This window comes from Cuculus canorus, chromosome 1 (genome assembly GCF_017976375.1).
Source record: "Cuculus canorus isolate bCucCan1 chromosome 1, bCucCan1.pri, whole genome shotgun sequence".
Taxonomy (NCBI): domain Eukaryota; kingdom Metazoa; phylum Chordata; class Aves; order Cuculiformes; family Cuculidae; genus Cuculus; species Cuculus canorus.
In genome coordinates this window covers 163,509,257-163,528,165 of record NC_071401.1, presented here as the reverse complement: position 1 = coordinate 163,528,165, position 18,909 = coordinate 163,509,257, and the positions used below count along the sequence as shown (strand labels likewise).

Genomic DNA, 18,909 nt, shown 5'->3' with positions numbered 1-18,909 from the left:
GAAAGCCAGGTCACTTAAGTGCCAAAGTTGAAACATCTGGCCCAGTTTTTAATTAGTGCAATCTTTAGGTCAGACAGATCCTTTCAGATTAAATTAAATCAGCATCATTTTGTCGTACAATGACCTTAGCTACAGGATTCTAACCTTACTTAAATATTTAGCAAATGACAGCAGAAAAGATAAAATCCAAATCCAGCTTAATTCATTAGAAATCCTCTCTCCCGAATTTTGCAGTCTTTGAATATGAGTACATTTGCTTTCCAGAGGCAGATGTGTTTAATCTTAACTTGAAATCATAGGATTACACAGAGGAATGTAGCGTATTTGTCTATCTTTTCTGTCTATTTTGCTTCTAGAAACCAGTCATATATATTATTGTTTTTTAAACTAAACATTATAGTGTTTGTGATAATAATAATTGTGATAGTGTCAGTAATTATAATTATAATAATAATCAGAGTCTTTACTAGATAAATGCTTTTGTCTGTTATCTTTTTGAGAAAATGTCTTTGAGTAAAGGATATTTCATAGGACCTAAATCGTCCGTTAGCCAAAACTTTTAAATAGATTCTATTTGTGTTTTACTAACATTATTTGGCTTTTGACTTCACCATGCCTCCTTTTCAATTCATATTACATTTATAATTATATTTTAACTAAGAGACATTATAATACACACCATATAATATCCCTGAGGCTTTTTCATGTGAACCCTACTAGAGCTATCGGAGTAAATGCTATTATTTGCAGAAATATGAAGATGTGTGTTGAAACATTGTTCAAGTTCCATCAAGACGGTGTCTAGACTGACACAGAGCGTTTGCATTAAGTGTATCAGAAATCCTAAGCTGTTATTTCTTGTTTGTTCATGGAGGGGAGCCTCATCCCATAAAGAAAATTGAATGTCACTGAATGACACGCTTTAAATCAAGATGTTGTTAACTTCCTACACAAAATCTATTTAAAGATTTTTCTTATTTTTAGTAGAGTTCATTGAGTTTTATACAAAGAGAGTTGCTGATACAGAGTTAGAATTTTCTTGGTGCAAGGGAAGGGTGTATATGAAATAGAAAATTTGCAGGAGAATAACATACTTTAGCTCTCACTTTTTCCCCTTGGTTTTGCTCCCACCTGTCTCTGCTGTCCAGAGGGATAATGCAGCATTCATAAGGCTCCATGCTATGAGATGTTTGTGCTCTCAGCTTGGTAGGTTTGTATGGGCTTGGAAGGAACACGTTAAAGAAAATTGCCCAATGTAACAGTATACTTAGCAAGTAATTTGGGGGAGAATTAAACATCAGGAATCAGTGCTAGGGAGGCAGTCCCCCCTTCTCTGCTGTACAGCTCCACAACACAACTTGACAGGATGCAATTTTTCTTTTCTGTCTTTGATAAAAGAGAGAAGACAGCCCACTTTATGAAGCATTCTCTCTAAAACAGACAAATGCAAACATCTATCAAATTTTGGATGAATTCTAAACAGCTGATGGTAATGAAATTTCCTGACTTTGCAAAACCAGACTCAGGGTAAAGATATATGTTAGACAGCACATTGCATTTACTCCCATAATCCTCTGGGAAGAGGATTTTATTCTTGAACAGTAAGAATGTTATCTTAAAAAATACTGCTTTAATGTGGAATTCATTCTAGTGGTACCAACTGGTTTAATGCCTTATCTGCAAAATAATAGAATTTATATTAATGCCTAATTAATGTCAATACTTCATTATCAGCTTGTTTTCATATCTTGCCAGAAAGCTAAATGAGCATGGAAATAATTACATTTTAATTCCCTACCTCCTTACTAATGCAAAGTCGACATATTATAACATGCAGTACTCCTGACAAAGTATTAGGAGAAGACAATTCCCTCATTCCCCTGCAAAGCATCTTCCAAATTTGAGAAACCGTATGTTGCTGTTCACAGACTCGAAACCCTATCTCTATAATGAAAGACAGAGGGAGTATTGAGGCTTAGGGTGTTTGTCTTTTCTTCTTTCTGGATCAGTTGTCTGGTTTTGTAAGGAAAACTGAACTGCAGTGGCCCATATATGTCTTTGGGGACCTTCTGTTTTCAGGACGCCAGTGACTATCCCGCAAGGACAACAGAACATTCAGGCTGCTCTAAAATATTCAGATTATATTTCAAAATAGATCACTGGTTTAATTTATCTGATGATTTGCACTATTGATCAAAATGATACTTTTTTTTCCTACATGACACTTTTAACTTATTTTGAAAGAGCATTTTTTTCTGTAGTACTAGTTCATATCAAAAAACACAAGAGTTTTCTTTGACTGCCAATTAAAGAATATCTCTGTCAGACAACAAAAAAAATAGGCGTTCTGGGTTTATTCTGGTTTAGAAATGGAAGGTTCGGATTCTGCAGATCTCCTAGCATGTGTTAAAAGTAGTCAAAACATACTCTTCAGAAAGTAAAATATAATTTAAATAAACTTTAATATTGGAGAGGTGTTTAAACAAAACTCCTGAGGGAAGGACGTATAAGTTCTTAAGTGTAAAATTATTTTTAAGGGCAAGAAATATTATAAAAATGCTTTTAGTGTTCCACAGCAATAAGTGAGACACAGGCCTTATAATAGCTGTATTCCCTGTGCACATCCGAGTAAAGGATTTTAACTTAACACTAAAAATATTTTCAAACCAAGACATTTTCTTTCTACGTGCCAAGACCCATTGGATTACATTTATCATACTGTAGTCTTTGGCTGTATTATATATGTGGGGTATATTATTGCTGGCCTGGCCCCATTTTTTTCATCCCAAATCAATAACCACAATTATATTTTCCTTTAGCTCCTTGAGCCAGACTGCCTCTGAAGTTACAGAAGTACTTTCCAACTCTGGAACAGTATATTTGTTAGAGAAGCGCTGGAGTAATGCTAAGCCTCCATCCACATCAAGCCTCAGGCCAGTTTGAATGTTGTAAAGTCACAACAGACTCCCTAGGAATGCGTATTCTATAGTTCCAGCATAAAGAAATTAAGTTTTTCATGAAAGTGAGACCTTGAAGCGCCAACGCTTCTTTGGCAGGCAACTCAGTTCCTGAGGCCACACAGGGATTTAACACCAAATCAGAGAAATGGACCAAAACTTCCTCCCCATCACCTTGTAGACCACACGCTGCTGAGGAAGGCCAGTAGCACTCAAAGCCATGATCTCCTTTTTTTACTTGTTTTGTTACAGCCCTGCTCTTTCAGCTGGCATGGGTGAAGACAATAGACTAGATAAGGAGAAATCTGAGATCAGGTTCCTCTGAGGACAGTGCCTCCACGAGACTCTACTGCAGAAGGGGCTGCTCCATGGGCTTGGGCTGGCTTTGGGGAAGGAGGAAATCCACACAGGGTTTTGTGGGCTCCATGCTCTGCCATGGGACACTGCAACTGGTGAGGTGGGGAAGAGAAATCCCTGAAAGCCTGGGTCTCCTTGAGGACATCCATGCCAGCTCACAGCCGTAGCTGCAGGTGGAGCCATGCAACCCTATTGTAGCAGCCGGGGGAGATAAAGCAGTGCCGTAGCTCCGCAGGCAACCCACAAAACCAGCTCTGAGGGAAGGCTGCAACCCAGATACCTCATCCATAGATAGCTGGGAGGTGGCTCTATCTCACCATGCCTTAATTCTGCTTTCCTAAGCAGCCAAGTCTGTATATCTCTACCGGCCTTCACTGCTTGTTTCCCTGGGAATATGAGATTCCTGCACCTCCATCAGCTACTGAAGGTAACATGGTGTTTATGTACCCAGAGAGCAACTTCTCAGTTTACTGAGGATTTTGCTTTTGTAGAAAGCAAGGATAGCTCTACAACATCTTTGGACATCCGAGTGACAAAGATAAGGTGTGCTGCAAGAATATGTGGGAGGAGGAGCTGTAAAGCTGTGAATTATTTGTAATTTTATATATTACTACAACAGAAACATAGAAAGTAAAGCAGCTGTGTTTCTGTTAATCAGAGCTAGGGATTTAAACTTATATGCAAAATCACATTTTGAGTTCCATTTTGTACTAAAACCTCTCTCTCAGTCTGGCCTCTAGGCAGTGCAAAATCCCAGAAGGAGTACTTACAAGTAAGATCCCCCCATTGCTTTTATCTGCTGTGATTTGTAGTACATATGTTCGAGGGGCTGCTGAGGCAGTGAAGAATTGCCAGGAGATAACTGAACCACAAAGGTTGTAGTAATAAAGGTGAACAGAGCAAAATTGAAGCTATAATTCCAAGGTCTCCGTATTATGTGGGAATGTAAGCAAATTTTCATACTATATTAGCATAGTTCTTGTCTAATTTGTCTTTTACTACAGCTTGTTGCTGAGAGCATTCTTTAGTGTTTCACGCAGTAGGAGGCAGCTGAAAATATGTTGTTAAATACCAGAAAAAAAAAAAAAAGACTTTACAACAACTGCTTTTTTTTTGTGCCACCACTACAGTAGATTCTTTACTCTTGATCCAGGAATAAAAATGTCTGATCAAATGGTTGAACATGTTTAATATAGAGCATTCTCCTAATAGTCTAGCTGACTGACCTATACATAACTTTACTAAATATTTAATACTGTTGTAGTAAAAGTACATTTTGAGCTTTGAGAATGATGTTTTACATACACACTCATTGCAGCTTAGAGAAACTGCAGATGCAGGAGTTGGATTGGCATCTGGTCCACTCAATAGAAATGTATCTATTATGTATATATGTACACATATACATATAAAATCAGATTATATAGTTATAGAAATGTATAAATCATTAAACCACATGGATTTATTTTGTATAGAAGCAATAATTAAAAAATAACATCGAAGTATTAAAGATATAACCAACTCAATTAGCCATGGATGGCTTATTTAAGGTGCAAAACAGCTGTACTCCAGAGACCCCAGAATGCGCACAGCTGGTCCAGCAGAGTTTAGTGTTTAAAATACAGAGACCTCTTGGACCCAGCTTTTATATTCATGCTTCAGTCAGATCTAGAAGCTGGCAGCTGTGGGCCTTCTTGTGTCATTATGAGACCAGAGCTAAACTAGCCTCTGGAGGAATCCCTCAGTTTTCTCTTCTCCGATGTCTTCTGTGATAGAGGTGATCCTTTTATATAGGCTGTCCCAATTCTGTTTTGCTTCAGCTACGAACAGCCAGAAACCTCACCTTTTGTATGCTAAGTGTTTAAAGGGTCATCAAAATGCACCAAAGAAAAAAAGAAATAAAGAGTTGGGAACAGATTAAGGAATACTTTCAAAAGGGGAAAGAGCTATAGTGTTCAAGGGTGTTTTCTATGCCTTTCCTCTGCCTGTCATCATGCTTCACTGCTGTTACCCTTACAAAAAGGCACGGTTGCATTTATGTTGACCCTACATATACTTCTGCATATATAATAGGTTTTGATCTATTTTTAGACATGAACTTCTGGAAGAAGCTCGGAGAAAGGGTTTGCCTTTTGCACAGTGGGATGGACCTACAGTGGTTGCCTGGCTGGAGGTAAGCAGAACTTTTGTGACTTGGAAAGATGAGTCACATTGTAGACAGCTTCTATGCGCTTGTCCTTCAAAATTCTAAAAGGGACTGTTAAAATCTTCTCCTCTGCTCCTTGTGCACTGTGCCATGAGCAATAAGCAAATTTTGGCACTGGATGGTGTGGATCAGGGACCAGAACTGAAAAAAAGTAAGACAGGATTACACAGGTGGATGAGGACAGGAAAAAAAAGACTTATCAAATTTACTCAAACCCCAGATTTTCAAAATCTCACAATTTCTTAGTCTCTAAATATCTAGAAATTCCACAAACAGTTTATAAGATTATATGCTAAAGAGGAAACAAAAATTAGCTATAAAATTCCATTTAAGGTTAACACAGAAGCTACATCTTAAGAATTTTTAACAAATCTAAAGAATTTGTAACTTTCTGTCTTTTTAAAATATAATAGGAAAGGGCTGGTTTATCTAGATATCACTCAGAATAGGATAAAGGAGTGTTCGTCTTGGCACTTTCACCTGTGTTTTGGCAGGCAGTGCCTTGATCTCCAAACTCTGATCTGCAGAGAGCTCTCCTTTATTTGCAGTGCCTACATTAATGGATTTTGGAAGCCATCCAGAGAAACATTCAGAAAAGCTGTCCATCGATTTTGACAAAAAATCAATGAATGTTTTAGGTGAAGGAACTATTTAAAAAACACCCAGATCCTGAGGGGGAAGAAGGCAGAAAATAAGGATGTTTTTATACAAATACACGGTCACTTTTATGTAGCAAGGCTGTATCAGTTCAGTGCAGATATAAGCTCTTCCGTTAGCTCAAGGAACAGGTCTCTATTCCTGATCTATACCGAGCATCTCTATGTATTCTCACCTATTCTCACGTCTGCTGTGGGTATCATCCATTGATCATCAGATAGAATTTGTAGAGTATTTTCCCTTCAATTAAAAAAAAAAAAAGGTCCCTGTCCAAAGCTTTAACAGGAGTATCTTCAGGGAATAAATGAAGGATGAGGAATGAAAGCTGCTAGTGTCTACAAAATATCTGCTTCATGTTGGAATTGCTGAAGGTAATGAAAAAGATTAAATGAAAACTGCAGAAAGGCAGTTCAAGCATTTGTGCATGACCTTGACAAACAGGATGATATCTTCCTTCAAAAATATCTCTCTGTTAATATGGAACATCCATTAATTCGGCCACTATTCCATATGACGCTCGGAGTTCTGTAACCAAATTTGTGTCAGTTAGAAATATTCAATGTAACAGTCAAAGCTGATTTGCTGGAAAGCTGAACATACAAAAGTCAATAGATTTCTGAGCACTGAGAAAAATCTGCCCTTGATCTCCTCCAGGGTGATCAAAAATTTGAAGACGGTTCTGAAAAGTTAAGCCCTAATCTTTTTCTGCCTTTATTCTTAGCTGCAAAATAGGATATGCTTCCCACTGTCTCAGAGAGGGGCTATAAGGAAAAACTGATTTCTATGAACTTTTGGGGAAATATGATGAGAGTAGCACAGGAAAGCTCATGAGAAATTTTATGTTGCAGTATTCAATGCAGATTGAATGCCGATGATAAAAAGATATGAAGGGAGAAGTACTGAATTTATTAAGTAAGTATCAGTGCCTTCAGTTAGCAAATGGACACTGTGTGCATTTCATGCTATGCTCTCCTGGGGAAAATTTAATATGTGGCCCTTGGCCTGAAAATTGAAATTAATATCCAAGTAGACAAATGCCCAAATTAAAGAAATATGCATATTCACAATTGTGACATTTCCAAACTTTTACAGGCCTAAACTATCAGACTTAGAATTTATTCTGGTCATTTGTATGTAGCATAGAAGTAGTTGAGTTATATTTTAAGAACTGTGGGTTTTCTTAACTAATTCTGGAAGCATATCAATCTTGATATCAAGGTTCTCTGCCTGGAACAATTACTATGCCCTCTTTTTAGAGACTCTTTTAATCTGACTGCAGGTTCTGGTAGAGACAGCTGTTTGTTAAAGAACTAATTTACCTAATTTGTTAAAGAACTAATTTACCTAATAAGCAGCAAACATTTGAAACTGTTTCTGCAGGGTAAATAACTCCCAATATTTACACTTTCCTGCTCTTCAAGTGTGTGTATGAAAAAAATCAATGCCAAAATAAATGAGAATATTAAGTACATTTCAAAATTATGCAGTTTCCTCGTGGCCCTTGTTTAAGTGCTGCTTGGTGTAATAATAATAATAATAGCACTTTCATGAAGCTTTGTACTTCATAACAGTTAGTTTAATCATAAAATTTGCTAATTTGAGGCTGTCAGCTAATCAGATGGCCTATGCGAGACACACAGAGAGACAGAGCTCCTGATGATTTTATTTAGAGTCACAGATGCTCTGTCCCACTGAGATTCAAATGTAGTCATTACTTGCCATCCACCCAGAATTAATAAAAAAATCTGAAAATGTAGAATATGAAGGACACTATCACATAGTATCACTGCACTGTAAACTGATGGACAGGCTTCTATTTCAGAAACAGTAGGATGGGATAGGATAGGATAGGATAGGATAGGATAGGATAGGATAGGATAGGATAGGATAGGATAGGATAGGATAGGATAGGATAGGATAGGATAGGATAGGATAGGATAGGATAGGATAGGATAGGATAGGATAGGATGCTGTTACAAGCCATTAGTAACTAACTGGTATGTTTGAAAAGTGCTTTTGACAATTTCTATCTGAAGGCACATTATACGTGAATGTACACAGTGAAGTATATGTGAATGTACAGTGAAGTACAACAGATCTATACTTAACAAAATTCGGTAGCGGTATTGATGTGTTTATTAATGTTATGTATACAGAGTTATGTACACTCAGATACATCAAAGGTTAAGTAGTGAAGGGCGATTTATGCACTTTGACACTCAGTGTCACAAAATCTAGAATAGCAGCTATTTTGCTGCCCAGTGGAAATCTTTTGTTATTCATTATGTTTCTTCATCGCAGTGGAGAGAGCTATGTACTAAAAATGTAATTTACAGCACCAGCTCCCATGCAATAGTGATTTGGAAAAGGGTGAGGAGAGAGGGCAGGGAAGGGCTACTCTCCAGAGGGAAGTACCATCTTCCCACAGGTTTCACAGATCCTAGCAGTCTTCTGGAGCTAATCACCTAGTGAGGTACGTCCTTTTCTTCCATTGCGTTATCCCCAAAAAACTTCAGTGAGTATGGCATTCGTTGCTTATGTCCTTCTCACATTTTTCTCTCTAGAATAACTTATTTCACACTGTGACAAAAACTTCTCACATGTATGTAACCTGCTATGGAATTATGTCCTTTGTGAGCAAAGATCTGTAGACACCAATAATTATATTAATGAAGCAACACAAAAAGAGAAAGCTGAGAAAATCTAGAAGTGTTTATGCTTGGTAGGTCCCAAGAAAGACTGCTGGAAGTGGAGAATACTTGTTACAAGAAAAGAGCAAGTGGTGAAGCAAGAGGCTGTTGCCACAGACTAACATAAGGAGGGGGAAAGCATGAAGTGATGAGTACCTATCTTCTAAATCTACATGTGATGTAGCTTTACTTACATCTTGCTGCTGTTTCTAACCAGTACTTCTAGCTGGGTTATGACACTACACCAGAGTGTTCCCAAGTTTACAGTAATCTCTGCCCTCAATAGGCTGGTTATTTGCCCTCTGCTAGGTTTATTTATACCAAGAAATAAAAGCTGCAAAGTGTAAGACTGTGCCCTGTGAGTTCACTGTGGGGACCAATGTGTACAAAAGTGAAAAAATTAAACTACTGGTTACAATAAAAGCAACAAAACAGGTCAGGTGATGCCAAGGTAATTTCAAAAGTTCAGAAACAATTTCATTTTATTAGAGATTCTGATAGTAATACTCATTTGTGTTTATTACTGTGATTATTGAGATTGATAGGTGTCTTGATGATTAATTTCATGTGAGAAATGAACCAATGCTTTGGGTGACTGTGTCCTTTCTCTCACCAGCTCTGGCTAGGCATGCCAGCCTGGTATGTTGCTGCCTGCCGTGCCAATGTAAAGAGCGGAGCTATTATGTCTGCTTTGTCTGATACTGAGATTCAAAGAGAAATTGGAATCAGCAATCCTCTTCATCGCTTAAAGCTCCGATTAGCAATCCAGGAGATGGTATCACTGACAAGTCCATCAGCACCTCCAACATCCAGAACAGTGAGTCCTGTTCAGCTAACTTTTCCTTCCCCGCTTTGCCCAGCAGGGAGTCTGCAGAAAGCCTTTTGTAGTATGAGAGTTGCTCTATTCCAACACAGTCTTCACAATCAGTGGGAACTGTCCTATAAAGACTTAGAAGAACCCATTCATCACTCGCTTGATTGTTGATCACTGATATTTTTCCTTTAGCAGATATTCTTATTTTTTTAAGTCATGTTTTTGATTAACCTTGATGTTACCTAAATGATAAGTATTGAGCCTGTTATTTGTAATTTTGCCTGTATTTTTGCCTTTGTCTTCTTTCAAGTCATCCCTCCCAACCAAATCAGATTTTGTTTCTCTTTTTTGTTGTTTGTTCGTTTGTTTGTTGTTTGAGGGGGGCGGGGGGACGGGGCAGCAGGCAAGGTAGGATGGGGAAGATGTTATGTAGGAGCACAGCTCTTTAGAATCTTGTTCTCATTCCCCTTCTTTGCATCCTTTCAAATGTTATTAATCTTGAGTCATTTGGCTGTAGGCTCTTCATGCTTTTAAGAGAAGCAGTGATTGGAGGTGTGAAGGGAGAGTCTGGAAGGGGGACGTGAAGTATGTGCATTCGGTAAGGAAGGGAGAGAAAGGGGAGAGTGGCAGCAGATGGGAAGGAGGCAAGTAAAGAAGAAACTGAGATACAGGTCTGAAAGGAAAGGGGAATATATCAAAAGAGCAAGGAAATACATTAGAGGAGAGTAATAATATTTTTGCTATAGATAAAAAGCAACTATTAGTGGAAAATGAAGAGAAACAGGCCAAATTGATGAGAAGAAAAAGAAAGAAGATAAAGACAGGAGGAGTTTCAAGCTGAGAGGCTGATGATGGCCTCTATGATGATGTTGGCTATGAAAGCAGCAACAGAGACTGTAACAAAAAAATGGGCAAGAAAAAAAATCAGATCAGATGGGAAACATGGCACAGGAGTGAAGGAAAAAAGACTCAAATAGTGCAGCCTAGACTTCTAATAGTAAGACAACAATAATATTGATGTTAATAATAATAATGTTGGTAGTTTGTAATCTCTCATCTTTATGGAATTCATGGAGAAACTTTTGGTAGAAATGAGAACTGAGATATTTTTGAGGGGTACTAGAGCCACTGAGTTATATGAGCAACTGGACTCTAATATTCCTATTGACCGGCCTTTTATGTTCACATTGCTAAGGTTCTTTAAATACTATAGTTTCTCATCGAATATTCTCTTCCCTCCAAATGGTTGTATATGTCACAACTATGGTAAACTGGAAATCATAATGGATTTTACCTCAGTAAAGCAGTATAGACTCAAGAATGATGCTGAATTACTGAACAAAATTCATTTTGATTTTAAAAGCATGAAAGCATATTTAAAAGCATAAGCACATTGACACGAAATGAGAAAACAATACACTAAAGCTAGAAACATTGGGAATAATTTGGCCTTTTTTTAATTCTCCGTGACCAATCGACAGCACAATGCTGTCCTGGTACATGCATTTCAAAGTCCCAGGTCTTTCTGCCTCCCTTCTTTCTCAGGAAATGAGTTAATTTACATCAGCTCTCAAGAAAAAAACAGCACATTTCACTTTACGTGCACAGCGGACTTCCGCATCCCCTTCCTGCCTCATCTCATTGTCCTGGTAATAACCTAGTAAAAATTCTAATAAGGAAAAATCGGTTTACAAGTGAATTTTCTTGACATTTTTAATTTACAGAAACGTGGGGGAAGTAATAATTATTTAGATTACAATATAAGCATGTGATGTGTGCAGAATATTTAGGCTGGAAAATCTTTGAGAACTGAAGCTTACCTCCAGACAGAGCTATAGGCTTAAGGTTGTATTTGCCACTTGTGTGTGAAATGCAGTTTTAATTATTATTCTTTCCTCTGTGACGGTGCTCTGCCGGATTTCATCCATCAGTTCTAGTTGAAATACTCCATCGCGTCTGTTCAGAATCCTCTAATGAAAGCTACAAAACAAGTTATGTAAAGTTGTCTCTAGTTGCAGCTCGGTAGAGGCAAAAACGTGGTTGTGCTGATGGTGATGCTATACGCTGTTAACTTACAGTGGTGCTGCCTTTCTTCTTTACCACTGCTTACCTAATGTGGATCCCACCTGCCTCCCTGTGGGCCTTGTCCATAGCCCTCAGGCAATGTTTGGGTGACCCATGAAGAGATGGAAAATCTTGCTGCTCCAGCTAAAACGGTTAGTCTTTCCACTTCCATTTAAAATGGCTTCAGTGCTCAAAATAGAACTAGGATGTATCTGCTTCAACCCAGATGCCACATCTTCTGTGGATGCTTCCCAAGCATGCCATTAGAAAGTCACAGGGAGTCGTGAAATGGTATTTAAAGAACAGTTACCTCATTTCTCAGCAAAACAAATTACAAACTGTATTGCAATCACAAAAAATTGTCTGAACCTAAACCCCAGTATTGGAGTTTTACAGTACATAATAATTTCACTGCCAGTGTGAAACCTCATTTAGCAAAATAAAACTGCTGCTGTTACAGGTGCAGTATTTCCCCTGTACTCTACTTCCTAGTACCTCTTGTAAATGTATTTTTATATCTGCTGAAATAGAAAGAAATAAGAAAAGGCTGGAGAATGGTGCATTAGACAACTCAGTGTTTCTGTTAATGCTGTCTTTCTTGTCCATCCTTGTGTATTCATGCTGTTTGATTTAGGGTGCATGGAGTGTGTCATTTATTTATTGATTTTTGTCAAACCTCTGCCTGCTTTGGGGGCACATAAATAAATACTAATACGTTTTATTCAATAGTTCCGACTTGGAACATATGTTATTATAGGTTTCGGGTTTAAGATTGCACCTCCATAACAGTATATAATACGTGATAAAATCTTACAGTGAGATGTCTGAAAAACCTTCAGTTTGGAAAACTTTATAGCCAGCCCAATGAATAAACAGTGGAGGAGGTACTGAAGCTAAATTTTGATGCAATAATTATTTCTTAGAAATTTATATGCTTGCTATACTATTTAGAGTTCTCTCATGAACATTCGTGAGGCAGATTCTCATCAATGATTTTTTTTACAACTAATATTCATTATGTTATTGTTGGTAAAGATGAATACAATACAACCACACTCGACTCACCAGAAGAAGAATTGATCGTGTTTAACTGGCCAGCCAGAAAAATACAGTTTTGCCATAAAAACGTTAAAACACTCATTGACAGTACGTTCCCAAGAAGACAGCTTTTTATTGTGAATGTTGCAAAATCTAACTAGAAACAAAAAAAGTCATCTCTGATACCCAATTTTGTAAGCAAATTTTTATAAAAAGTGTTAAGATAATGCTGTACAGTTTCACAAAGCCATAGTGGTTTCATATCTTGTAGCCTTATCTACATTTGCCCTATTAAGATTTCAAGAGTTTGGTCTTGGAATTTTTAAGGTAGTTTAGCCCAGGGTATTGCCAGTGACTGGAGTCATTTTATCAGCACATTTTACATGTATGTTTTTACTTGTACTAAAATTAACATACACATGAAACCCACGTATTTTTATAACTAATTTTTATTTTATTTTTACCTGTTTTACTAATTGCTTCCTGCTGATAACACAAAAGGAGTCTGAAGAAGGCAGCTGGGCTCAGGTATGACCCTTTCACCAGCAATAATAATGTAATTAAGAGTGTATCAATGTGCATAGAGGAGTATAGTATTGTGACATTATCTCAATGATAGAATTATGATTTATGCATTCTAGTGTTTTTCTAATAAACCCTGGACAGGTTTCCAAGGGAAAGCACAAAGAGGTATATATGCTGTAAATTGATTCGTTAAAAGAAATGGCTGCATTCCAGAGACGTCTGCCTCCCAGCTAAATCTAGAAAAAATATTTTCCTTGATTTTGAGAATAGGCTAATAAATATGTCAAGAGATTGAGATCTAACATTTCTAAAATTACTTTTTTTTTTTCTTAGAGCAATTGTATAAATCACACCCAAGTATCAGTTTACAAATATTGTACAACTAGGAACAATTTTTTTCACTTTAGTTAGGCTCTCAATTACTTACATTTTTCAACTTCTTTCTCTCAAATATATGCACGTTCTTACACAATTTTACTGTCTTTACTTATGGCATTCCATTTCTCTTCCAAATCTCACAAGAATGAGAGGTGAGATATTTTTCTCACAGAAAACATATCCATTTCACACTGTGTTATCCTTTTGTCTATAATGTCAGGAGACATTGAAAAACAACCCAGAAAGATATTTAGACTTGAAAGTGGTGCTCAAAGCTGAGCACAATCCTACTGAGGATCTTGTAATTGTCCTTTCTGTTAAGTTTTAGTAGCACCGAAATAATTGACAGTAGTGAGATGTAAAATCTATTTTGCATTTTAATTGTGCAACCCATATAAAAATAGCATGTGTTTTTTTCATGTACTTTCTTCCTCACCCTATTAAAATTTCATCTGAATAATGAAGTAGCCTAATGCCTGAATGCTGGCTTCTAGGAGGAATCTGCCTTGCTCCTATTTTAGAGAAATGATACAATGCACTGGGTTTAAGCTGTTCGTAGCTGAAAAGACCTCATAAATAGAATGTATTTTGTCACCTGCTCTGACTGCTGAAGGCAGGTCAGGTAAGCTCGGCTGACAAAAAACTGATACTAAATTTTAGTATTCAAAGTTCTACAGATGCATAATCATGAAGTGTCATTAGATCCTATTTAGGAAGTCCAAGCCCCAACTAAGGTGGCACAAACTTCAATTGTTTATCTGGGGCCATGTTTGCATTACCGAGTTTAACGTAGGATCTGCCTAGCATAATTATTCTGGGAGATCAATTGAAAGTAAGTAAGATTATGAAACAAACACATTTTCATTGCGTAATAAGTTTAATGGCATTTAAAATTCAAAATTTAAACAAACAAGCATAGCATATAAATATTCTACCTTCAGACTGTGGTGCAACCTTGAACAAACTCAATAATTTATTTTCCCTTTTTTTCTTCCCTATAGACCCTGGCTTATGGTGATATGAACCACGAATGGATAGGTAACGAATGGCTCCCCAGTCTGGGTTTACCTCAGTACCGAAGTTATTTTATGGAATGCCTAGTAGATGCAAGGATGTTAGATCACCTGACAAAGAAGGATCTGCGTGTGCACTTAAAAATGGTGGATAGCTTTCATCGGTATGTTGGCATAAAGACTATAACTATAAAGATGTTTATGTGTCCGATGTATTGCTCAGTGCTGCACAGAATAAAATCACTTACTTTCTGTTTTTCTGGCATGGAAAACCATATGGAAAAGTGAGCGCTGAGTGTCAGAAATCTGAATTGAGACAGATTCCTTTAGTAATAGCAATTGGGTTGCAATTATGTCTCTCAAAACTAAGATATTATAACAGATAAATTTCATAGCGAGCCTGGAACCATTAATATATAAATAAAGCCTTGGCAATGCATAAACAGTAATAACTTATTAAGTGGTTTAAACTATCAGAAAATGGTAGACAAAGTTCTGAAGCCCTGAGATCTCATAATAATGAAAAGCTATCGTGTGTAGCACATAAAAGCTGTTAACAGTACAAGTCAATTGACAGTTTTTGGGTTATCTATGGATATAACCAGGGAGCTAAATTGGAAATATGGAAATAAAGGCATTTAGACTGTAGGGAGAATGATGTTGATGAGACAAGAAGTGGATTTTTTTTTTTTAATGTACTGTCTGATTTGTCACTTTTTTGAGGTCTGATTCAACAAACATTTCACAGCTCTCAAGGGCTGACCTTTTCTGAATACAATTTTTAATGTTTGGGGTTTCTTATGCTACAACATTTATTCAAACATACTCATGTTGGTTTTGTCCATTTCATTTTTTTAAGTCTGTGGAGTTTTTTTAATGATTTTGGTCTCCCCTCTGTCCTCAAGATTTGCTACATGGGCATCATGAAACACTTCATGTGAAATGCAGGGAATACATCCTACATATGTTCCCATCTTCAAAATTATCTTTATTAACTCTGTAAATGTTTCTCTTTAAATAACAGAACAAGCTTGCAATATGGAATCATGTGTTTAAAGAGGTTGAATTATGATAGAAAAGAACTGGAAAAGAGAAGAGAAATGAGTCAGCATGAAATAAAAGGTGATAGTTCCTGGGAATGAATACTGGGAATGTTTCTTCTTTTGAAGCCTGACACTCTTAACCCCTTGTCATGCCATTTTAGCAAAGCATCTAAGCATGTGCTTTAACTAAAACTAACGTAAGTCCATCTGTCTTTGGAACAAAAATCATCTCCTTAAATTAGGCACAGTTAAATACTTTGCTAAATTGGGGCTGCAGTTGTGAACGGAGGTTTGATACATAAATCTTGCTAAATTAGAGTCTGGGGACAGATCTTATCCTAGCCTCTTTCAGTCTCAGCAACAGAAGGCTAAATAGCCTCCAGATCAATGGGACATGCTGGGGACAACGCTGGGAAATTGGAGCGCTCACTGTGCTCCTCCTTTTGAAAGCCTTTGCCTTTGATTTCTTACTTCAGAATGTTTGTCATAGAAAATGTTGTTTTCAGGGGTGGCTGCCGCGGCAGTGGATTGGTATATAAGAATAGTTGCTAACAGAACTTACTAGAATATTTAATAGCTGATTTTAAAGTATTTTTCTGTCAAAAGCTCTCTAGAGCAGTTGCAGGCTCACCGCGTGGTTCCTTTTCTATGCAATTATTAGGATTGTTGGTTTTTTCTTTTTTTTTTCCCATTATCACGAGTGAATCCTTCGATTCCTTTAAGCAATTTCAGCTCTAGCAAATACAGTAATTAACACTTCTCAAGCAGAATGCTGATTGGATCAGCTAAAATAAAGGGGAATTAGAAGGAGGCATGGCTAGTGAACATGCACATTTGCTCAAGGTCGATGATGTCACGTACTAGTGCAAAGACTTCGACTTGGATGCAGAGGCATCAGTGTCAGTCAGCCTGAGTGGGTGTAGCTGGAAATCAACATGGAGGTATTGGTCTCAAATTTTGGTGCTGCTTCAGCTGATCACTACTAGTACAAGGGTAAAACCTTATAGCCTTCTTCATTCAACCTTCACCTCTTCGTGCACAGGTCGGTTAGACACGTTTGCAGGTGGGATCTGGTCTCAGTGATCCCTGGCTGCTATGCTGTGTTTTGGCTGATCCTGACCCCAAAAGTCTGGGATGCTCTTGGTCAAGTGATGGAAAACACCTGCTCCCAGATCAGCTACATTAACTGGACTTCTAAGGGTTCAGGAAAACCCCTCATTGCTTGGCCACACGAAACTCAATACTGTTTTCCACTTGCAAGTATAAATACCAGTCTAAGTAACTTATTTTAAATCTTCTGGGCAGGGTAGGATACTTTTTTTTATAATAGCCAAATCCCCCAAAATATTCCTAGCTGGTTTTGTTGCCTTAGCTTTATAATTGGCATGGACCTTAGCAGCTCAACCAGCTTTCTGAATTGAAAATACTTTTAGCTTCTAAAGTTCTGAACTCATTATTTGCTTTATGGCATGTTATAAAATGATATGTGCTGACCTGACTCACAAAATATTTAATACAAAATGTTCCAGTGAAGCCTTGAGGAACAGATATTTCTCCCGTGCCTTTACACTGTTAAACTGTAAAACCTTGCCTACGAATTGAAAAAAAAAGTATCTATAGAAGGTGGGAGGAATCGCATCCTGGAGATGCCCTCTAGAGGTACCTTTGTCCTTTGGAAATATTCTTTAGAATAAATATTTACTTTGAAGGTTGCTAAAAATCACACGGCTGCTCTCACAGCTTGGCTTTCGAATAGGAGACATTAAAGTTACATTAATAGTTTTGCTGGCATTCCCTAATTAAAGAGAGAAAGCAGTATGACATCCACAGTGCGTGCACAACTACATGCATGCAGCTGTTTAGAAGTTATTGGGTATCAGGAGTCTGAACTGGTGTTATGTCCTTACAGATGTGCTGGTGTGGAGCAATGATCGAGTGATACGCTGGATACAAGCTATTGGCCTCCGAGAATATGCAAATAATATTTTAGAAAGTGGTGTACATGGTTCACTTATAGCACTGGATGAAAATTTTGACTACAGCAGTTTAGCTTTATTATTACAGATTCCAACACAGAACACCCAGGCAAGTTTGCTCGTGCTACTTCTGGTTAATCTGTACCCATTATTGCCTTTTATTCATCTTCAACCATTTTAATTTTTTACTTTGGTATCTCTAGGCACGGCAGATCCTTGAGAGAGAATACAACAACCTTTTAGCACTAGGAACTGAAAGACGACTTGAGGAAGTAATTAATTTTATTTTCAGTATTTATAAAATATCAGAGTAAAATATAAAAATTAAATTCAATGCATGAAAGCATATTAATTCACACTTTGTTGAAAAGAATCAGTTACAGCTATAAAAAATAATACAGAAATGCCAAAAGATGTTAAAGTAACATCACTATGGCTACATATTCATATCATTTTGGATGCTAAATTTTGCACTGTACTCTTACTTTATGATGAACAATTTCTATAGAGACAACATGTAAAAAGGAGTGGAAGTTTCACCAGCCAGAACACGCGGCAGGGGATGCACATGCAACCTATTCTTTAGGACACTGAAAGCGTTTTATTTAAAAAAAACCAAAAAATTTGCCAGGTTTTTTTTTTGTTTGTTTGTTTCTTCAAAGATAATAAATATATAATAGAGTGGGATTTAGTGTAGTTACCTAGGATGGGGAATCTCAAATCCACTTACGGAAAATATTCATCTTAAGGTAAGAGTCCAGTGCAAAAGTGTTCAAGTCTTGGACTTCTGCACATGAGGAAGAATAAGACTTCTAGGGACTTGCTGAATGTGAGATGCCTGTGAATTCTGTGCATGCACGAGTGTTTAATTCTTTATTAGCACTTTACATAAGCCTCCTAAATGCATCAACCACTGCACTTTCTGTCACTGTATTTGAAAGAGATCTGACTTTTAAGAAAGTTCTACCTTAGCCAATTCTAAAACCCTCTACTATATCGAGCCAGAGAATTCAAAAGAATTTTCCACCCTAGCATTTAATGCTTCTAACGCATTTACTTTTACAAGAGTGTCTTAAATGCATTGCAGTTACTGGATGCAGTGCAACGGGGCAGTGTAGGTGTGGAATACACTTGACAGCAGGAGAGGCAGACAGCAGGGTAATTAAAACAAAAACTTTAATTTTGCTTTAT

At 37.3% G+C, this 18,909-nt stretch overlaps 1 protein-coding gene across 10 annotated transcripts in view; it reads left to right on the top strand.

Annotated features, from left to right (window-relative positions):
• PPFIA2 (PTPRF interacting protein alpha 2) overlaps nucleotides 1-18,909 on the top strand; it is a 321,457-nt gene that overhangs the window by 296,158 nt on the left and 6,390 nt on the right. For 9 of the 10 annotated variants that reach the window (XM_054080066.1, XM_054080025.1, XM_054080047.1 and 6 more), the window contains 8 exons: nucleotides 5,406-5,487; nucleotides 9,484-9,684; nucleotides 11,835-11,897; nucleotides 13,285-13,311; nucleotides 14,688-14,863; nucleotides 15,724-15,821; nucleotides 17,652-17,827; nucleotides 17,922-17,990. In XM_054080066.1, coding sequence (XP_053936041.1) covers nucleotides 5,406-5,487; nucleotides 9,484-9,684; nucleotides 11,835-11,897; nucleotides 13,285-13,311; nucleotides 14,688-14,863; nucleotides 15,724-15,821; nucleotides 17,652-17,827; nucleotides 17,922-17,990 — 892 coding nt within the window. The remainder of the gene's footprint in view (nucleotides 1-5,405; nucleotides 5,488-9,483; nucleotides 9,685-11,834; nucleotides 11,898-13,284; nucleotides 13,312-14,687; nucleotides 14,864-15,723; nucleotides 15,822-17,651; nucleotides 17,828-17,921; nucleotides 17,991-18,909) is intronic. The other variant, XM_054080040.1, reaches the window with a different exon arrangement.